Source organism: Triticum urartu, chromosome 2 (assembly GCF_003073215.2).
Source record: "Triticum urartu cultivar G1812 chromosome 2, Tu2.1, whole genome shotgun sequence".
In the NCBI taxonomy this organism is placed as follows: domain Eukaryota; kingdom Viridiplantae; phylum Streptophyta; class Magnoliopsida; order Poales; family Poaceae; genus Triticum; species Triticum urartu.
The window spans coordinates 739414403-739434230 of NC_053023.1; the positions used below are offsets into that span (position 1 = coordinate 739414403).

Genomic DNA, 19828 nt, shown 5'->3' on the forward strand with positions numbered 1-19828 from the left:
TGGAGTTGATCCCAGAGCTGTTCGCGGTGCTTAAGACCGCAAAAGGTAGAAATCAAGAAGGAGCATCAAGTGTTGATGGTTTAACAAGACCACTGGTTTCAAGAAGGGTAAGGGCTAGAAGGGAAACTTCATGGATGGCAAACCAGTTGCCGCTCCAGTGAAGGAACCCAAGGTTGAACCCAAACCCGAGACTAAGTGCTTCTATTGTAAGGGGAATGGTCACTGGTAGCGGAATTACCCCAAATGCATGGTAGATAAGAAGGCTGGCAACTTCAACAAAGTATATACGTGTTATTAATGTGTACCTCACTAGTACTCCTGGTAGCACCTGGGTATTGGATACCGGTTCAGTTGCTATTATTGGTGACTTGAAACAAAAGCTACGGACTAAACGGAGACTGGCTAAGGGCGAGGTGACGATGTGTGTTGGAAGTGTTTCCAAAGTTGATGAGATCACCATCGTACGCTCCATCTGCCTTCGGGATTAGTATTGAACCTAGATAAATGTTATCAGGTGTCTACGTTGAGCATGAATATGATTAGATCATGTTCATTGCAATACGGTTATTCATTTAAATTAGAGAATAATGGTTATTCTGCTTACAGGAATAATACCTTTCATGGTCGTGCACCCTATGAGAATGGTTCATTGAATCTCGGTCGTGGTAATACACATGTTCACGCCAAAAGATGTAGAGTTAATAATGATAGTACCACTTTCTTGTGGCACTGCCGCTTAGGTCATATTGGCGTAAGATGCATGAAGAAACTCCATGTCGATGGATGTTTGGAGTCACTTGATTTTGAATCGCTTAACACATGCGAGCCATGCCTCATGCGCAGGATGACTAAGACCCCGTTTTCAGGTACAATGAAAGGGCAAGTGACTTCATGGAAATCATACATGCTGATTCGTGTGATCCAATGAGAATTGAAGCGTGCGGTGGATATCGCTATTTTCTCATCTTCACTGATGATTTGAGTAGATAAAGGTATATTTACTTATTGAAGCACAAGTCTGAAACGTTTGAAAGGTTCAAGCGATTTCAGAGTGAAGTTAAGAACCATCATAACAAGAAGATCAAATTCCTACGATCTGATCGATGAGAATTTCTGAGTTATGAGTTTGGCAATCACTTAAGACATTGTGGAATTGTTTCACAGTTGAAGCCACCTGGAACACCACTGGGTTATGGTGTGTCCGGACGTCGTAATCGAACCTTATGAGATATGGTGCGATCTATGATGTCTCTTACCGATCTACCGTTTCATTTTGAGGTTATGCGTTAGAGACAGCTGCATTCACTTTAGATAGGACACCATCTAAGTCCATTGAGACGACGCCGTATGAACATTGGTTTGGCAAGAAACCAAAGTTGTCGTTTCTTACTGTTTGGGGCTGCGATGCTTAAGGCTTCAGCCGGAGAAGCTCGAACCCAAAGCGGACAAACACATCTTCATAGGATACCCAAAGGTGACAGTTGGGTATACCTTCTATCTCAGATCCGAGGGCAAATTGTTTGTCGCTAAGAACGGGTCCTTTCTCGAGAAGGAGTTTCTCTCGAAAGAATTGAGTGGGAGGAAGATAGAACTTGATGAGGTTGTCGAACCTTTACTTCAACCAAAGAGTGATGCAACACAGAAAGATGTTTTCTGTGGCACCTACGTCTGTTGAAGAGGAAGTTAATGATAGTGATCATGAAGCTTCAGATCAAGTTGCTATCGAACCTCATAGGTCGACAAGGATATTTACTACTCCTGAGTGGTACGGTAATCCTGTCTTAGATATCATGTTGTTAGACAACAATGAACCTACGAGCTATGGAGAAGCGATGGTGGGCCCGTATTCCGACAAATGGTTATAAGCCATGAAATCCGAGATAGGATCCATGTATCAGAACAAAGTATGGACTTTGGTGGACTTGCCCGATGATCGGCAAGCCATTGAGATAGATGGATCTTTAAGAAGAAGACGGACGTGGGCGGTAATGTTACCGTCTATGAAGCTCGACTTGTGGGAAAGAGTCTTTTCACAAGTTCAAGGAGTTGACTACGATGAGAATTTCTCACCCGTAGCGATGCTTAAGTCCGTCGGAATCATGTTAGCATTAGCTGTATTTTTCGATTATGAAATCTTACAGATGGATGTCAAAACAAGTTTTCTTACCAGTTTTCGTAAGAAAAGTTGTATGTGATACAATAAAAGGTTTTGTCGATCCTAAGGATGCTAAAAGGTATGCTGGCTCCAGCGATCCTTCTATGGACTAGAGCAAGCATCTCGGAGTCAGAATATATGCTTTGATGGAGTGATCAAAGCTTTTAGGTTTATACAATGTTTGCTAGAAACTTGTATTTACAAGAAAGTAAGTGGGAGCACTACAACATTTCTGACAAGTATATGTGGATGACATATTGTTGATCCGAAATAATGTAGAATTTCTGGAAAGCATAAACGGTTGTTTGAAGAGGGTTTTTCAAAGGAAGACCTGGATAAAGCTGCTTACATATTGGGCATCAAGATCTATAGAGATAGATCAAAATGCCTGATGATACTTTCAAAGAACGCACACCTTGACATGTTTTTGAAGGAGTTCAAAATAGATCAGTCAAAGAAGGGGTTCTTACCTGAGTTGTAAGGTGTGACGTTGAGGAAGACTCGAAGATTGACCATGGCAGAAGAAAGAGGAAGGACGAAGGTCGTCCCCTATGCTTTTGTCATAGGCTCTATACGGTATGCCATGCTGAGTACCGCACTTGATGTGTACCTTGCCACATGTCTGGCAAGAGGGTACAAAGGTGATCTAGGAGTGGATCACCAGATAGCAGTCAAAATTATCCTTGGAGGAATAAGGAAATGTTTCTCGGATATGGAGGTGATGAAGAGTTCGACATAAAGAGTTACGTCGATGCAAGCTTAACACCTATCCGGATAGCTCTGAGTAGAGATACTGGATACGTATAATGGAGCAATAATTTGGAATAGCTCCAAGTGGAACGTGGTAGCAGCATCTACGATATAAAGTTTTGCGAAATACATAGGGATCTGAATATGGCAAGACCCGTTGACTACAACCTCTCTCACAATCATAACATGATCAAACCCAGAACTCATTGAGTGTTAATCACATAGTGATGTGAACTAGATTATTGAGTCTAGTAAACTCTTTGGATGTTGGTCACATGGCGATGTGACCTGTGAGTGTTAATCACATGGCGATCTGAACTAGATTATTGACTCTAGTGCAAGTGGGAGACTGTTGGAAATTTGCCCTAGAGGCAATAATAAATTAGTTATTATTATTATATTTCATTGTTCATGATAATCGTTTATTATCCATGCTAGAATTGTATTGATAGGAAACTCAGATACATGTGTGGATACATAACAACACCATGTCCCTAGTAAGCCTCTAGTTGACTAGCTCGTTGATCAATAGATGGTTACGGTTTCCTGACCATGGACATTGGATGTCGTTGATAACGGGATCACATCATTAGGAGAATGATGTGATGGACAAGACCCAATCCTAAGCCTAGCACAAAGATCGTGTAGTTCGTATGCTAAAGCTTTTCTAATGTCAAGTATCATTTCCTTAGACCATGAGATTGTGCAACTCTCGGATACCGTAGGAGTGCTTTGGGTGTACCAAATGTCACAACGTAACTGGGTGTCTATAAAGGTTCACTACAGGTATCTCCGGAAGTGTCTGTTGGGTTGGCACGAATCGAGACTGGGATTTGTCACTCCGTGTAAACGGAGAGGTATCTCTGGGCCCACTCGATAGGACATCATCATAATGTGCACAATGTGACCAAGGAGTTGATCACGGGATGATGTGTTACGGAACGAGTAAAGAGACTTGCCGGTAACAAGATTGAACAAGGTATCGGGATACCGACGATCGAATCTCGGGCAAGTATCGTACCGCTAGACAAAGGGAATTGTATACGGGATTGATTGAATCCTTGACATCGTGGTTCATCCGATGAGATCATCGTGGAACATGTGGGAGCCAACATGGGTATCCAGATCCCGATGTTGGTTATTGGCCGGCGAGTTGTCTCAGTCATGTCTGCATGGTTCCCGAACCCGTAGGGTCTACACACTTAAGGTTCGATGACGCTAGGGTTATTAGGAAGACTTGTATGTGATTACCGAATGTTGTTCGGAGTCCCGAATGAGATCCCAGACGACACGAGGAGCTCCGGAGGTAAAGATTTATATATGGAAAGTTGTTGTTCGGGTTCCGGGAAAAGTTCGGTTTTTTCCGGTATTGTACCGGGAAGCTTCCGGAAGGTTCCGGGGGATTCCGGAGGGGTCCGGAGGTCCGGAAAATGTTCCACCACGTCCAATATAGTAGCATGGGCTGTAGGGGGGTGCCCTAACCTTAATGGGCCAAGGGCACCAGCCCCCCCAATGCCCATGCGCATGGGAGAGGGAAAACCCTAAGGGGGAGGGCCTCCAGTTGACTTGGGAGGCACTCCTTCCCCCGTTGGCCGCCGCCCCCAACCCTAGATGGGATTTAAAGGGGGCCGGCCCCCTCTCTCCCCACCTATAAATAGTGGAGGGGTAGGAGGGCGGCCACACCCTTGAACCTGGCGCAGCTCCTCCCCTCCAATACCTCTCCTCCTCCGCGTGAGCTTGGCGAAGCCCTGCCGGAGAACTGCCACTCCATCACCACCACGCCGTCATGCTGCTGTTGGACTCTCTTCCTCAACCTCTCCCTCCTCCTTGCTGGATCAAGGCGTGGGAGACGTCTCCGTTCCGTACGTGTGTTGAACGCGGAGGTGTCGTCCGTTCGGTGCTAGGATCATCGGTGATTTGGATCACGACGAGTATGACTCTATCAACCCCATTCACTTGAACGCTTCCGCTTAGCGATCTACAAGGGTATGTAGATGCACTCTCCTTCCCCTCGTTGCTAGATTACTCCGTAGATTGATCTTGGTGATGCGTAGAAAATTTTAAATTTCTGCTATGATCCCCAACAGGGCATACAATACGGACAAAATTAGAAAGAAAATAAACCAAGATTTTTTTGCACTAGTAGGCTGGCAGGATGTTTTACGTGTTGTTAATGAAGCAAGTGAAAACTGGTGCGTTGGTCCTATAAGGCATTACCACAACGACTACCCGATTATCTACTATAATAAGTTGTGCTCGGCTCCGGCGAGGGAAAAGCGATAAAGGCGGCGCGCTTTCAGCTCGCTTCAATACTTGTAGTTATCGCTAGGTGGTCTATGAATCTGGATATAATTTATTTCTGGTGTTCATTATACTGCCCTGATTGACGATGAATAGAAATTTCTCTAAAAAATGAAAATCATATAAAATCAGGCCGTGGATTATTTTTTTCAAATCCATGGTAATTTTATTTTATTAATATTTTTCCTGACACTATTTAGTGTTATTCGCCATGGCTGTTTTTGGCCCATTTTCTATTTGTTTCACACTTTTTCTTGTAAGGCATGGTAGTGGGAGCTCCTAATCAGCACCGGCCCACGAAACGGACCGCCACAAAATGGTGCATTACTTCCTCCGTAAACTAATATAAGAGCGCTCACATGAAGTATCGAACCTGCGCCCTACACTACTAACAGGACTTCGGCTAACCACTAGGGCATGTGGTCGCAAGTGATAGATTGCAGCTAAAACTTTAACCACTATCAAAGCCGCTCATAAGTCACAGATTTCGGAAAAAAAATCCTCACAGAAAATCGTTGCCCTACAACAAAAGTTCATCAATTTAAAAAAATAGTTTTAGAAAAATTAAATAACGTTCATAAAAAATTGAAAAGAAAATTCACCATTTTTAAAAAAGTTTACCAATTTGGAAAAAACCTCATCCAATTATAAAATAAGTTCATCTAATTTTAGAAAAAAGATCATCAATTTTAAAAAAGTTTATCAATTTTAGAAAAATATCATCAAATTTGGAAAAAGTTCATTGCATTTGAAAAAAATGTTCATCCAAATAAAAAAATCATCAGTTGTTAAAAATAGTTCACTAAAATTAAAAAAAAGTTAAGTGATTTTGAAAACAAAAGTTCATGAATTTTTTTAAAAAAACATCATCGATTTGGAAAAAGTTCATGCATTTAAGAAAAGAAATAAATGAAAATCGATGATGGAAGAAACCGGGAAGAAGAAAAAATTGAAGAAAAAAACGAAAATGGAAAATAGGAAAAGGAAAAAAAAGAGAAGGAAGGAATAAAAAAGGAAGAGTTCAAGCTTAGCAGATCCTGCTCCGCGACGCGCTCGCTTTACGAACGAACCTCAATGTGTGAGGCCGTCTGTTCGATCGAAATCACTAATTGAGGAGTACTCATTTCAAAGATCACTCTCACCTAGCCTAGGTTGTGACAAGTGGCGCGTTGCATGTGGGCCACTTGTTGCAAGCTGTGTGTTTTTTCTTTTTTTCGTAGATCCGTTTATTCACAACGTTTTATCTCTTAAACGGTTCGTTCAAATCTTGAACCGTTTTCATCATTGGATTCCTCGCGTCGAAATCTTCAAAACTAAATTCCACGTTGATAACGTTTGTGCCTCTCGCGAAAGCAAAACCGTGCCTCTCACACAAGAAAAAAAGAAAACGCGTTTTTTCGTTTTCAAGAGGCACAGCTGTGCCTCTCGTGGAAGTAAAACCGTGTCTCTCACGAAAGGAAAAAAAAGAGAAGAATTTTCTGTTAAGCAAAAACGTGTCTCCCGGGGAAGAAAAACGTGTCTCTCACGAAAGGAAAAAACAAAAACATGTATTTTCATGCAAAATTGGTTTTCCAAATTTTTTATCGAAAAGCTAAGAAAGACTGGTGGAAACCGAAAAGTTAAAAAACTAGAAAAAAATACATCTAAAAAGCAGAAAATGTGTGCGAACAAATAAAAAAATTCCAGAGGAAGCGCCTAGGATGTGGCACGTGGCGGCAGCTGAGAGGACGTCAAGTGGCACGCTCTCAGCCCCACCACAAGTGATCGTTGCGAGACTCTTGAAGGAGCGCTTGTTAACTAGTTTCTTCCTATTGGATTCGCAGCGACCACCATTGTTTTTCTTCTTTTTTTGCATATTAATATACACAATATCGAGCGCCCGCAACGTCACATAGGATTTGCCCACGGTAGTACTTTTTTGGATCTTAAACCTGGGCCATTTCTAGTCTGATTTTACAAGGAGGCTACAAAATTGACTTTCCCCGGTTATTGGGGTCCAATAAAAAATATCTGTCTACCTCAAAAAAAAATTTATGTAGGGATGATTATTATTTTCTTTATAAAAGAAAACCTATGATTTTTTAGACGGAACTCTCGAAAATCAAAGGATGTAGCGGTTAACTGGAAACTAATCCACGCCGCAAAAGTTAAAAATGGAAACTAATCATTCTTTTGGCAATTTGGCAACAAATCCTGGAAAGAGATAATCAGGTGAGTATTCCTGCCCGCCTCAGGATTGATTAGTGCATGCTATATATGTGTGCAATCTTAATTAATATGCCATACTAGTACTAAATATTTATATGATGATCTGGCAATAATCCTTAATTTTGGCATGCAGTTAGGAAACTACTCATGCATGGAAACAAATAATCTTCTGGTGTGTGTTGTCCTGCCTAACCGATTAATTAGTGCATGCATGCTGAAGTATATATATCTATGCAATCATAATTTGCCATACATACAGGCATGAATGCTGCCAAGCCCTAGCGATTGATTTGATACGATTGAAGTCTATATAAATGAACAATCTACTCGTTCACCTCGATCTACAATCCACGACCACCACCACCGTCACCAATTCGATGACAACGACGACCAGCCAGCAGAGACAGGCCATGGCGACCTGCAGCCATCTGCTCCTCGCGCTCGTCGTCGTAGTTGCCGCGGCCGTTGATTGCACGGCGGCGTTCGATCAGGATCACACGCCGTTCAAGCCAATCCCGGACCTCTCCGTCCCGCGCATCCAGGAGCTCGGCCGATGGGCCGTGCAGCAGCACAATGATCAGACGGGCGATCGCCTGACGTTCACCAGAGTGAACGGCGGGCAGTTCCAGATTGTGGCGCCGGCGCTCAACTACCTGCTTGACATTGATGCGACGAACGTCGACGGCACGGCCAGCACGCACACCGCCCTCATCTTCGTGCAGTACTGGACCAACACGCAACGGCTCGACTCTTTCAACTGATCCATCCAGTGACATATGTACCGATCGCGCGAGGGAGGGCCTGCTGATTGTATTGTCTTGACGATGCAATAAAAACGATCGATTTCCAGTTTTGAATTTATACGCATTTGTTTCTACATCACAGGCATTAACTTTCTTTTTGCAAGTATGCATGCTTTCTTTTTGATAAAGTATATGCTTGTTTTCATATCACGAAATAGTACATAGTATTGAACCCGTACAAGCACACACTAAGAGCATGGTTAATAATGTAGCCATGAGCCTGCTGTATGGAGTTGCCATAGAGAACCAGCTAGGGTTTTCCTCCTCTCGGGCGATCTAGGTTACCCGTGAGTTCTCCCCGTCGACGGCAGGCCCCAGGTGATCCGCTAATCAGTCTGGATGGCGTCCCCCTCGGACGCCCACTCTACCATGAGCGGCGGCGGCGGGTCCGCGTCTGCCGCCGAGTCCGATCTGGAGGGCTTGTTTAATCAGCTTGATCTCAATGAAGAGGAGTTCGAGGACATTGTGATTGACGAGGAAGAACCATAACTCCAGGAAAGTACTCGATGGCTTGCCCTACCTAGGGTTCATACTGAGAAAACCTTTAGTCAATCAACATTTTACAAGACATGAGAGCTGCGTGGAATCCGATGCAGCGGGCAAGATTCCGTACGTCGGCCCCAATCGCTTCGTCATGCAGGCATCATGCTTGATTGGGAGCGAATTACGCTACAGGGACCGTGGTTGTTTCGCAACTGGGCAGTGTTACTATGCCCATATGATGGTTTTACTGAAACAAAGGAGGTTAGCATTGTTCATATGCCTATTTGGCTGCAAATCCATAAGCTTCCAGATGTTTACTGCAAGAAGAACATTTTGAAGGGTGCAGTAGAGATCATGGAGATGCGCTTGGATGGTAATATCAGGGGGGACTATGTAAGAGTCAGGGTTAAGCATGACATCAGAATGCCCCTGACGAAATCTGTGAGTACTGTTCGTGGTAGAGAATGCCATGTTTACCTTGTTCGATATGAAAAGTTGGCAAGATTTTGCAGAATGTATGGCCTTGTAGGCCATGAATTCAAGGAGTGCGGAATGGGTATACACGAGGAGAAGGATATGAAGTTTGGCGTGTGGCTGTACACGGACGCACCCAACCTAGAGGGGACTCTCAGTCAGCAGAGGAACATACGGCCGATCGTTCCAGGAATGTGCATGTTAAATCTCTGGCAACGAATGCATCGGCTGGGCTGGGGAACAAAGTGGTTGATCCTGATATGATGGACATGTCCATGTGCCCCGTGAAGATCCCAGGGTGCAGCATAGTGCAGGATAAGGTCCCCAGAAAGAGACTGAACACGGACAAGGCAGAAGGGGCGCTCAAGGCAGCCTCTGGTACCCCGCAACCCTTGCTGGCTATCACTGATGGTTCTGGCAAGGATTCGAAGGAGAATAACTCTCCTACAAGTAGCTCTAGTAGCAAGAGGGCAAGAGTTTCCAAGGATAGCGAGAACCCACAAAATTTGATGCCCTTCTTCGAGGAGGACCGCCCGTCTCAATGAATATCTTATTGTGGAATGGCCCAGGAGGGGGGGAGGGGACCGCCAGAGAGTTCGTGAGGTGTTGGCCCTCCCAAAAGCCAATAACCCCAAGCCAGTCTTCCTTTGTGAGACTAGAAAAGAGTCTGTGACAGTTGAAAAAAATGAGATGGAACTTGGTCCGAAGGGTTTCCATGGTATGAGTAGTGGTGGCAGAAGTAGTTGATTGGCACTATTTTGGGATGAGTCTTTGATAGTCACAATACTAGAATCTTGCAAACGGACCATTGATGTTAGAATTGTAGATGGGGGCTCCGGAATATCATGGAGGGGAACCTTTGTTTACGGCGAACCGAGAGTTGAAAACAGACAATGGATGTGGGATCATTTATGTAGGCTTCGAGCCGTCTCGAGGAGCCTTGGTTGCAACCTGTTGCTTCGAGCGTTGGTCGCTACCTTGCTCGTCGCTGCCTCCGGGACGCCGAGCACAGCTATGAAGAGCCGCCCAGCCGCCACAACTTTTTGAAGGAGAGGGAGACAAAGGAACGAGATCTGAGAAATGACTGAATGACGCTAGGTTTTCCGAATTAATATGCGCTGAGATCTGGTTGGGCCTCTATTCGGCCCATTAAAATGGAATCTCAGCTGATCGGGCAAAAATGCAGCGACAGCAAACCAATTTTAGCGTTGTTTTGCGCCGCAATCGCGGTCATAGCATCAGATCGCGGGAAATCGGGCTTCTCTTCGGGGGAGGCTCCCCAGCCACGATTGTGCTGCCATAGCGCACTTTTCGTCCGTGATTCTAAACTTTGGGATTTGCCCCATGGTTGCCCCAAGTCACGGACAAATTAGGCATGCATGAATGGACCAAATCGCTCTGCATGCGCTTTTCATCCTGGCGGGATCGCTCGGGAGCAGAAACTATCGAACTGTACTGTTCACTTGCTTCAGGATTTCTGGGGAGAAGCCAGGTGCTGGCTGCTGGAGATGGAGTCAGGGACTTCATGACCATGGAGCACTACCGAATATGCCCTTAGGCCTTGTACAATGGTAGGTGCTTACGCACGGGTGCTTAAGAAAAAGGAGCAGCGTAGCGTCGCAAAAAATCTGGTCTCGCAATGCAAAGGTGCTAGGCAGAGGTCCTTCCGTTGCTTCTATCTGCCTTCGGCGTGACTCAAGGGAGCAGTTATTTTTGCTTCTATGTGCCTACCGCTAGCACTGGAAGCAGACCTTTGCTTCTCTCTCCTTTCCTAAGCAACTGTTCAAACCAATCCCAGGAAAAAAATCAGGTTTTTTTTCTCAAGCACCCATGCAAGCACCTGCCACTGTACAGGGCCTAGTCCCCACACGGCTTGATGTTGCAAATGATAGAGGCGAGCATGAAGGAGGGGACATAGCAGGTCAAGGCGAGAGACATACCACTGAGAGAGCAGTTTGCTAGAGTTTTTCTTTCCTTTTAAAGGATGTGGAGTGGGGTTAGCTTGATGTCGAGCGATCGGAACCAGAGTGAGCCAGATCATAAGTTCATGACAGAAGTGTGGATGAAGACATGTACTACATGGGAAAAGTACCCTCCGATATAATCCACATGAATCAGATTGGCCATATAATAGTGTTTTTAAAGAAAGTTTGAAATACATGCTTTATACTCTCTTTTCTAACTTTATAATGAGCTTGCCATGGAACATGGCGATTCCGTATTGGGTGTTTCTTGGTCGCATCTTGTAATATGTCAACCTTTATTTGCCGTCTTAGCGCATCTCCAAAACAGACCGAACAGAGGCATTCTAACGCAGTTTTCCATCCATAGTTGTCTCGTACCGGTCCGTGGACCAGTCCGCGCGCCCATTTTTCCGCTAACCAGAAACAAACCTCCAGCATGTAGGACTCCGACCCATCCAAAATCACACACAGACCTCGCATCTCCGTCTCTTTCCGCTTTCTCTACAACTGCTTCCTCCCTGGCCGACACTACCGCTATACCACCCTGGCCGCCCGCCAAGCCCTTGCGGACCTCTGTGACCTCTGCCGCTCCACCTGGCCGCCATGATGCTTTGCCAACGCCGCCATTCCACAACCCTCATTTGTCCGACATGCAGGTACCATCTGGCCCTATGCCGTCTGTGGGATCACCACGCCCGACAAGCGTTTGGTGAAATGCCCATGCTAAATTTTGGACAATTTTACTCCCTTCTTTGAGCAATGGATTCGAACATGGTGTATATCTACGAGCACTACGTTGAGTCATCTCATGGTTCGTCCGATGACGAGGATTATGTGGATGAAACAACGATCATGCAGACGGTCCTTACAGACGTGGAGCATGCGGAAGAGCATGTTCTAAATTTTAAGGGAATGATCAAGAGTCCTCGAGGTGCTGAATCGAAAAAGAGCAGACGGGCATTTGCCACTGATGGATGACTATTTTGCCCCTGATACCCTATTCTCGGACAAGTTTCACCGGCGTTGTCGGATGCGAAAATGTGTTTGGTCGCTTCTACAATGGCGCCCGGGCCTACGATGACTACTTCATCTTGAAGAAGGATGCCATACGAAGAATTGGATTCTGTGCACAGTTGCATTACAGATGCTTGCATATTGCACGGCCGCAGATTCGTGGGACGAGTACCTTCGATGTCTAAGAGCACATGTGGAGATGCCATGATTAAATTTGCTACTGCATTGGTCGAGGTGTTTGGACCTAAGTACTTGAGAGAATCAACTATCGCAGAGACACTGAAAAGCTCATGACACTCTTGAAAGCAAGAGGATGTCTAGGTATGTTCAGATCTCTTGATTGCATAAATTGGAGATGAAAGAACTACCCAAAAGCTCTACATGGGCAATATACGGGCCATGTTAAGAAGCCCACCAACATTCTTAAAGCAGTTGCATCACAAGATCTCTGGATTTGGTACACTTTTTTTGGCATACTCGAGTTTCACAATGACATCAGTGTGCTGCAACAGTCTTCATTGTTTCCTAGGTTGACTAAAGGATGACCTCCTCCATGCAACTATACTGTCAATGGGCATGACTACAATATGGGCTACTATCTATTCACGGTACCTATCTTGTGTGTGTGGTCTTCGTGAAGACCATCACTGAGCTAGCTGGTCATAAAAAAGCTCACTTTGCCCAATGATAAGAAAGAGCTAGAAATGATGTGGAGAGAACATTTGGAGTGCCCCAAGCCTGTTTTGAAGTTGTTCGTGGACCTACTAAACAAACGGAATCCGAAGACCTTGTGGAAGGTGATGATCATGGAGGATGAGGGTGAAGGTGATGCCAGAGGTCTGAAATTCGACCACATGGGTGATCTTATCCTACTTCCAAATCAGAATCCGGCCGCGTTTGATGAGTTGTCCAAATGTGTCAATATATTCTGGGTTGAGCAATTTAGGAGCAGCTCAAGAACGATCTGATTGAGCATCTGTGGACGGTTAAAGAGGACAAATAGAACATATGTGTGAGTTGAATTCACATTTGAACTATTTTATTTCCAAAGTAGTTGGATTGTCATATTTAAATTTGAACTACTATCACATTTGGATATTTTCCCTCATCGAAGATTTGATATGCTATTATTTTAAGCGTTGCCGACTAAAAAACAGGGCTGAACATTTAGTGGACAGGGTTGGTTGGCCAGCCCCCATATCCATGTCGGCGATGACTCTACACCAGTCCGTGGACAAATAATGTGCCGATTTTCAGGGTCAGCATTCAAGATGCCCTTAGAGCATCTCTAGCAAACCCCGTATATTGCCAACCCGCAAAATGCGTTTGCAGTTCAAGGAAAATCATATTTGTGGGCCAGGCGGGCGGGGGGCAAGCAGACCCCGCAAAGCAGACCCGTAAAAAAGGATATTGCTGCTCGACGCCCGCCCGCTTCGTCCCGCAAATCAGTAATTTGCATTTCAATTTCAGACATGAAAATACATTTCTTTGCTTCTTTATTTTCTTCCACGGCATTGTATACATAGTAATTCACCAAATCTTTGCTAGAATAGCAAGACCAAAGAAAACAAAAACCGCAATTAGGAATTTTAGAAGATATCCAACTTCCATAACTGCTCCCACTAGTTGGACCAATATCTTCTCCATGCCTTCATTGTTGATCTGCGGATTCTTGATCTTGCATTCTTCATTCTTCTTTTTTGATTCTAAAGAAGTAGACGTTGCTTCCCCTCTATTTTCTTCTCTAATTGCACATGCAGCCGCACCATTAGCCTCAATTCTACCAATGAGTGGACGAACATCTATTAAGTTTCTTTCTGTCAATAAATCGATGTAACTTTCTTCCCAAAACCAAAATGAGCATCCACCTTCATACACACATGACCATCTCAATAAGCTATCGAATTTGAACCGAATAGGTTGGCAAAGCCGAATGAAACAAGAACATACCCCGTCGTTTTCGCATTTGAAGAATACCCATCCGGGGTGTTTCGGCATGCTAGATGTTAGCCCCTGCACTGTCTGCATGAAGTCATCGCACAGTATGAGCGGCATCGGCGACCCGACGAGCCGCCGCGCGAGCGCTGAGCCGGGGCAATGGCCGGCCGAGTCCTTGCCGGCAAACCAACAACGGCGGCTAGAGGAGGAACCAGTACCCGCGTGTGGTGCTGGGGCTTTGTCGGGGCTGATCGGGGTGCTCCCCGATAAATCCATGGCTTGGCGAAGCCACCGATGGTCGGAAACGCGAAATACGGCCGCCGTGACAAACAGCCGGCGAGCTGCAACTTTCCGGCCCGCCGAGTCCGGAGGAAGTGGCGGAGGACAATCTCGGGCGTCTGGCGGTCCTCCGGCATGATCTCGCCGGCTGGTATGGCCGGAATCGACGGTGGCGACCCGACGGCGGGGGGTGGGGGAAAGTGCGTGTCGAGGGGGAGAGGTGCGGCAGTGGGTGAGGAAAAGCGCGGGCTGAAATGTCACCCCCGCCAACCGGTACTGCTATATACAAGGCACCGACGGGGCGAAGGGGGGAACACCCATTTTCGCAGGATCGGGTGGGAATAATTCCGCGCCCCGCAAAAAAATTTACGGGTCCGACGTGTTTGTGGGGTCTGATCGGGCAGCATTTTCCGCACGGACCCGTATTTTGATGGTTATTTGCGGATCGGGGCATTATACCGGGTCTGCTAGAGATGCTCTTATATTTGTTGTTTTTGACCTCATTTATGGGAAGCACATAGTGAAGCTATGCAGCGGTGCCATGGCCGTATCCTCCGCCGTTCAAAACGGCCGGAGACCACGACGCGCGGATTATGGGGAGGTGGAGAAGGTGTAGCACGCATGTATGCATCTACGGGTACGTCTACCTTTCGTAGAGCGCCGTTAGTGGGAATGAAAAGTGTTTGCTAGGAGTATTTCTCAGTCGATTGAGCAATAGCTGTAATCACCGTATTCTGAAAAACAAAAATCTAGAATTTTCCATAGAGGCATATAAAAACAAAGGACAACGGTAATGCTCATACGTGTGGTGAGAGCCAAATCTGCCCACACACTATATAACATACAGACTACGCCATGTCACCGCATGCATGCATGTGGAAATCTTTTTAGATTTTCTGTTTTTAAAATGTTTTATCTCTTAAATAAAAAATCCGATTGAAGATCCGTTTTCACCATTAAATCCCTCGCGACGAGATCTTCGAAACTAGATCTCATATCAATATATTTTGATGAATTTTTTTGGTTAAAAGTTGTCGTGTTTATTGCACATGAATTGCCATGATGTTTACACTAAAGTTGCCATGATATGTTTCAGTTATTTTCTTCTACATTTAAAAGTAATTTTTGACAAACTATAAAACGGGGAATTAAGAAACTAGACTTTCCATGCACCATAAACTAAAATTGCCATGATACATGCACTTAAAATTGCCATGGTTCATACAAAAATAAATTTTCATGGTCAAAGTACTGGAATTGCCATCATCAAAAAACTAAAATTGCCATGATCTACAAACTAAAATTGTCATATGGCAACTTTAGTTTGAGCATGATACGTCCATTTTGCATCATGCTTTTATATCGATATTTATTGCATTATGGGTTGTTATTACACATTATGTCACAATACTTATGCCTATTCTCTCTTATTTTACAAGGTTTACATGAAGAGGGAGAATGCCGGCAGCTGGAATTCTGGGCTGGAAAAGGAGCAAATATTAGAGACTTATTCTGCAGAACTCCAAAAGTCCTGAAACTAAATACTAAGCGAAGAAATACCAGAGGGGGCCCACACCCTGGCTACGAGGGTGGGGGCGCGCCCCCTGCCTCGTGGGCCCCCTGGTGGCCCTCCGGTGCCCATCTTCTGCTATATGAAGTCATTCGTCCGAGAAAAAATCATAAGCAAGTTTTCGGGATGAGACTCCGCCGTCACGAGGCGGAACCTTGGCAGAACCAATCTAGGGCTCTGGCGGAGTTGTTCTGTCGGGGACACTTCCCTCCGGGAGGAGGAAATCATCGCCATCGTCATCACCAACACTCCTCTCATCGGGAGGGGACCAATCTTCATCAACATCTTCACCAGCACCATCTCCTCTCAAACCCTAGTTCATCTCTTGTATCCAATTCTTGTCTCTAAGTCTGAGATTGGTACATGTAGGTTGTTAGTAGTGTTTATTACTCCTTGTAGTTGATGCTAGTAGGTTTATTTGGTGGAAGATCATATGTTCAGATCCTATATGCATATTAATACTCCTCTGATTATGAACATGAATATGCTTTTTGAGTAGTTGCGTTTGTTCCTGAGGACATGGGAGAAGTCTTGCTATTAGTAGTCATGTGAATTTGGTATTTGTTCGATATATTGATGAGATGTATGTTGTCTTTCCTCTAGTGGTGTTATGTGAACGTCGACTGCATGACACTTCACCATTATTTGGGCCTAGAGGAAGACATTGGGAAGTAATAAGTAGATGATGGGTTGCTAGAGTGACAGAAGCTTAAACCCTAGTTTATGTGTTGCTTCGTAAGGGGCTGATTTGGATCCATATGTTTCATGCTATGGTTAGGTTTACCTTAATACTTATTTTGTAGTTGTGGATGCTTGCATTAGGATTTAATCATAAGTGGGATGCTTGTCCAAGTAAGGACAACACCTAAGCATCGGTCCACCCACATATCAAATTATCAAAGTACCAAACGTGAATCATATGAGCGTGATGAAAACTAGCTTGACGATAATTCCTATGTGTCCTCGGGAGCACTTTTCTCTATATAAGAGTTTGTCCAGGCTTGTCCTTTGCTACAAAAAGGATTGGGCCATCTTGCTGCACTTTTTTTACACTTGTTATTTGTTACCTGTTACAAATTATCTTATCACAAAACTATTTGTTACCTATAATTTCAGTGCTTGTAGAGAATACCTTGCTGAAAACCTTTTATCATTTCCTTCTGCTCCTCGTTGGGTTCGACACTCTTACTTATTGAAAGGACTATGATAGATCCCCTATACTTGTGGGTCATCAAGACTCTTTTCTGGCACCGTTGCTGGGGAGTGAAGCGCCTTTGGTAGGTGGAATTTGGTAAGGAAACATTTATATAGTGTGCTGAAATTTACTGTCACTTGTTACTATGGAAAGTAATCCTTTGAGGGGCTTGTTCGGGGTATCTTCACCTCGACCAGTAGAGCAAAGAGTTGCTCCTCAACCTAGTGAACCCACTGAAAATGAAAATGTATACTTTGAAATTCCTTCGGGTATGATAGAGAAACTGCTAGCTAATCCTTTTGCAGGAGATGGAACATTGCATCCCGATTTACACTTAATCTATGTGGATGAAGTTTGTGGATTATTTAAGCTTGCAGGTATGCCCGTTGATGTTATCAAGAAGAAGGTCTACCCTTTATCTTTGAAGGGAGATGCATTGACATGGTATAGGCTATGTGATGATATGGGATCATGGGACTATAAGCGATTGAAATTGGAATTTCATCAGAAGTTTTATCCTATGCATCTTGTTCATCGTGATTGTAACTACATATATAATTTTTGGCCTCGTAAAGGAGAAAGCATCGCTCAAGCTTGGGCGAGGCTTAAGTCAATGTTATATTCATGCCCCAATCATGAGCTCTCAAGAGAAATGATTATTCAAAAAACTTATGCTAGGCTTTCTGACAACAATCGCTCCATGCTCGATACTTCTTGTACTGGTTCCTTTATGATGAAGACAATTGAATTCAAATGGAATTTATTGGAAATAATTAAATGCAACTCTGAAGATGGGGATCTCGACGAAGGTAAGGAGTCAGGTATAACACCTAAGTTTGATTGTGTTAATTCTTTTATGGATACCGATGTTTTCCGTAAATTTAGCACTAAATATGGACTTGACTCTGAGATAGTAGTTTCTTTCTGTGAATCATTTGCTACTCATGTTGATCTCCCTAAGGAGAAGTGGTTTAAATATAATCCTCCCATAGAAGTAAAAGTAGTTGCACCTATTAAAGTTGAAGAAAAGACTATCACTTATAATGACCCTATTGTTCCTACTGCTTATGTTGAGAAACCACATTTCACTGTTAGAATAAAGGATCATGCTAAAGCTTCAACTGTGGTTTGTAAAAGCAATATTAGAACTTATACACCTCCTGAGCAAGTTAAAGTTGAACCTAATATTGCTATTGTTAAAGATCTCTTGGCTGATAATATTGATGGGCACGTTATTTACTTCTGCAATGAAACTGCTAGAATTGCTAAGCCCGGTGCCAAAGATAAACCTAGACCTGTTATAGGCATGCCTATTATTTCTTTTAAAATAGGAGATCATTGTTATCATGGCTTATGTGATATGGGTGCTAGTGCTAGTGCAATACCTCATACCTTATACAAAGAAATTATGCATGATATTGCACCCGCCGAGTTAGAAGATTTTGATGTCACAATTAAACTTGCCAATAGATATACTATTTCACCAATTGGGATTGTTAGAGATATTGAAGTATTGTGTGGGAAAACTAAATATCCTGCTGATTTTCTTGTTCTTGGTTCCCCACAAGATATCTTTTGTCCCATTATATTTGGTAGACCCTTCTTAAACACTGTTAATGCTAAGATAGACTGCGAAAAGGATGTTGTTACTATTGGTTTGGGTGATATGTGTCATGAGTTTAATTTTTCTAAATTTCGTAGACAACACCGTGAAGAGGAATTGCCTAGTAAAGATGAAATAGTTGGTCTTGCTTCTATTGTTGTGCCTCCTAATGATCCTTTAGAACAATATTTGCTAGACCATCAAACTGATATGTTTATGAATGAAAGAAGGGAAATAGATGAAGTATTCTTTAAACAAGGACCCATTCTGAAACACAATTTGCCTGTTGAAATCTTAGGGGACCCCTCTCCACCCAAGGGTGATCCCGTGTTTGAGGTTAAACCGTTGCCTGATACTCTTAAATATGCTTATCTTGATGAAAAGAAGATATATCATGTTATTATTAGTGCTAACCTTTCAGAACAGGAGGAAGAAAAATTATTGAAAACTCTGAAGAAGCACCGTGCTGCTATTGGATATACTCTTGATGATCTTAAGGGCATTAGTCCCACTCTATGTCAACACAAAATAAATCTGGAGAAAGACGCCAAACCAGTTATTGATCACCAATGACGGTTAAATCCTAAGATTGAAAGAAGTGGTAAGAAAAGAAATATTAAAGCTCCTTGAAGCAGGTATAATTTATCCCGTTGCTGCTAGTCAGTGGGTAAGTCCTGCCCATTGTGTCCCTAAGAAGGGAGGTATTACTGTCGTTCCTAATGATAAAGATGAATTGATTCCGCAAAGAATTATTACAGGTTATAGGATGGTAATTGATTTCCGCAAATTAAACAAAGCTACCAAAAAAGATCATTACCCCTTGCCATTCATTGATCAAATGCTAGAAAGATTATCCAAACACACACATTTTTGCTTTCTAGATGGTTATTCCGGTTTCTCTCAAATACCTGTGTCAGCTGATGATCAAGCAAAGACCACTTTTACCTGCCCTTTCGGTACTTTTGCTTATAGACGCATGCCTTTTGGTTTATGTAATGCACCTGCTACCTTTCAAAGATGCATGCTGGCAATATTCTCTGATTTTTGTGAAAAGATTTGTGAGGTTTTCATGGACGATTTCTCTGTTTATG

General features: G+C 43.7%; 1 protein-coding gene across 1 annotated transcript; it reads left to right on the plus strand.

Moving 5' to 3' along the window:
* Positions 1 to 7824: 7824 nt before the first annotated feature.
* Positions 7825 to 8212, plus strand: LOC125538420 (cysteine proteinase inhibitor 8-like). Its single transcript, XM_048701676.1, has one exon. It carries the CDS (start codon positions 7825 to 7827, stop codon positions 8173 to 8175), a length of 351 nt encoding a protein of 116 aa, XP_048557633.1. The 3' UTR covers positions 8176 to 8212.
* The last annotated feature ends 11616 nt before the right edge of the window (positions 8213 to 19828 follow it).

Coding starts and splice junctions, on each gene's coding strand:
- LOC125538420 (XM_048701676.1), top strand. CDS start 7,825: ATGGCGACCTGCAGCCATCTGCTCCTCGCGCTCGTCGTCGTAGTTGCC.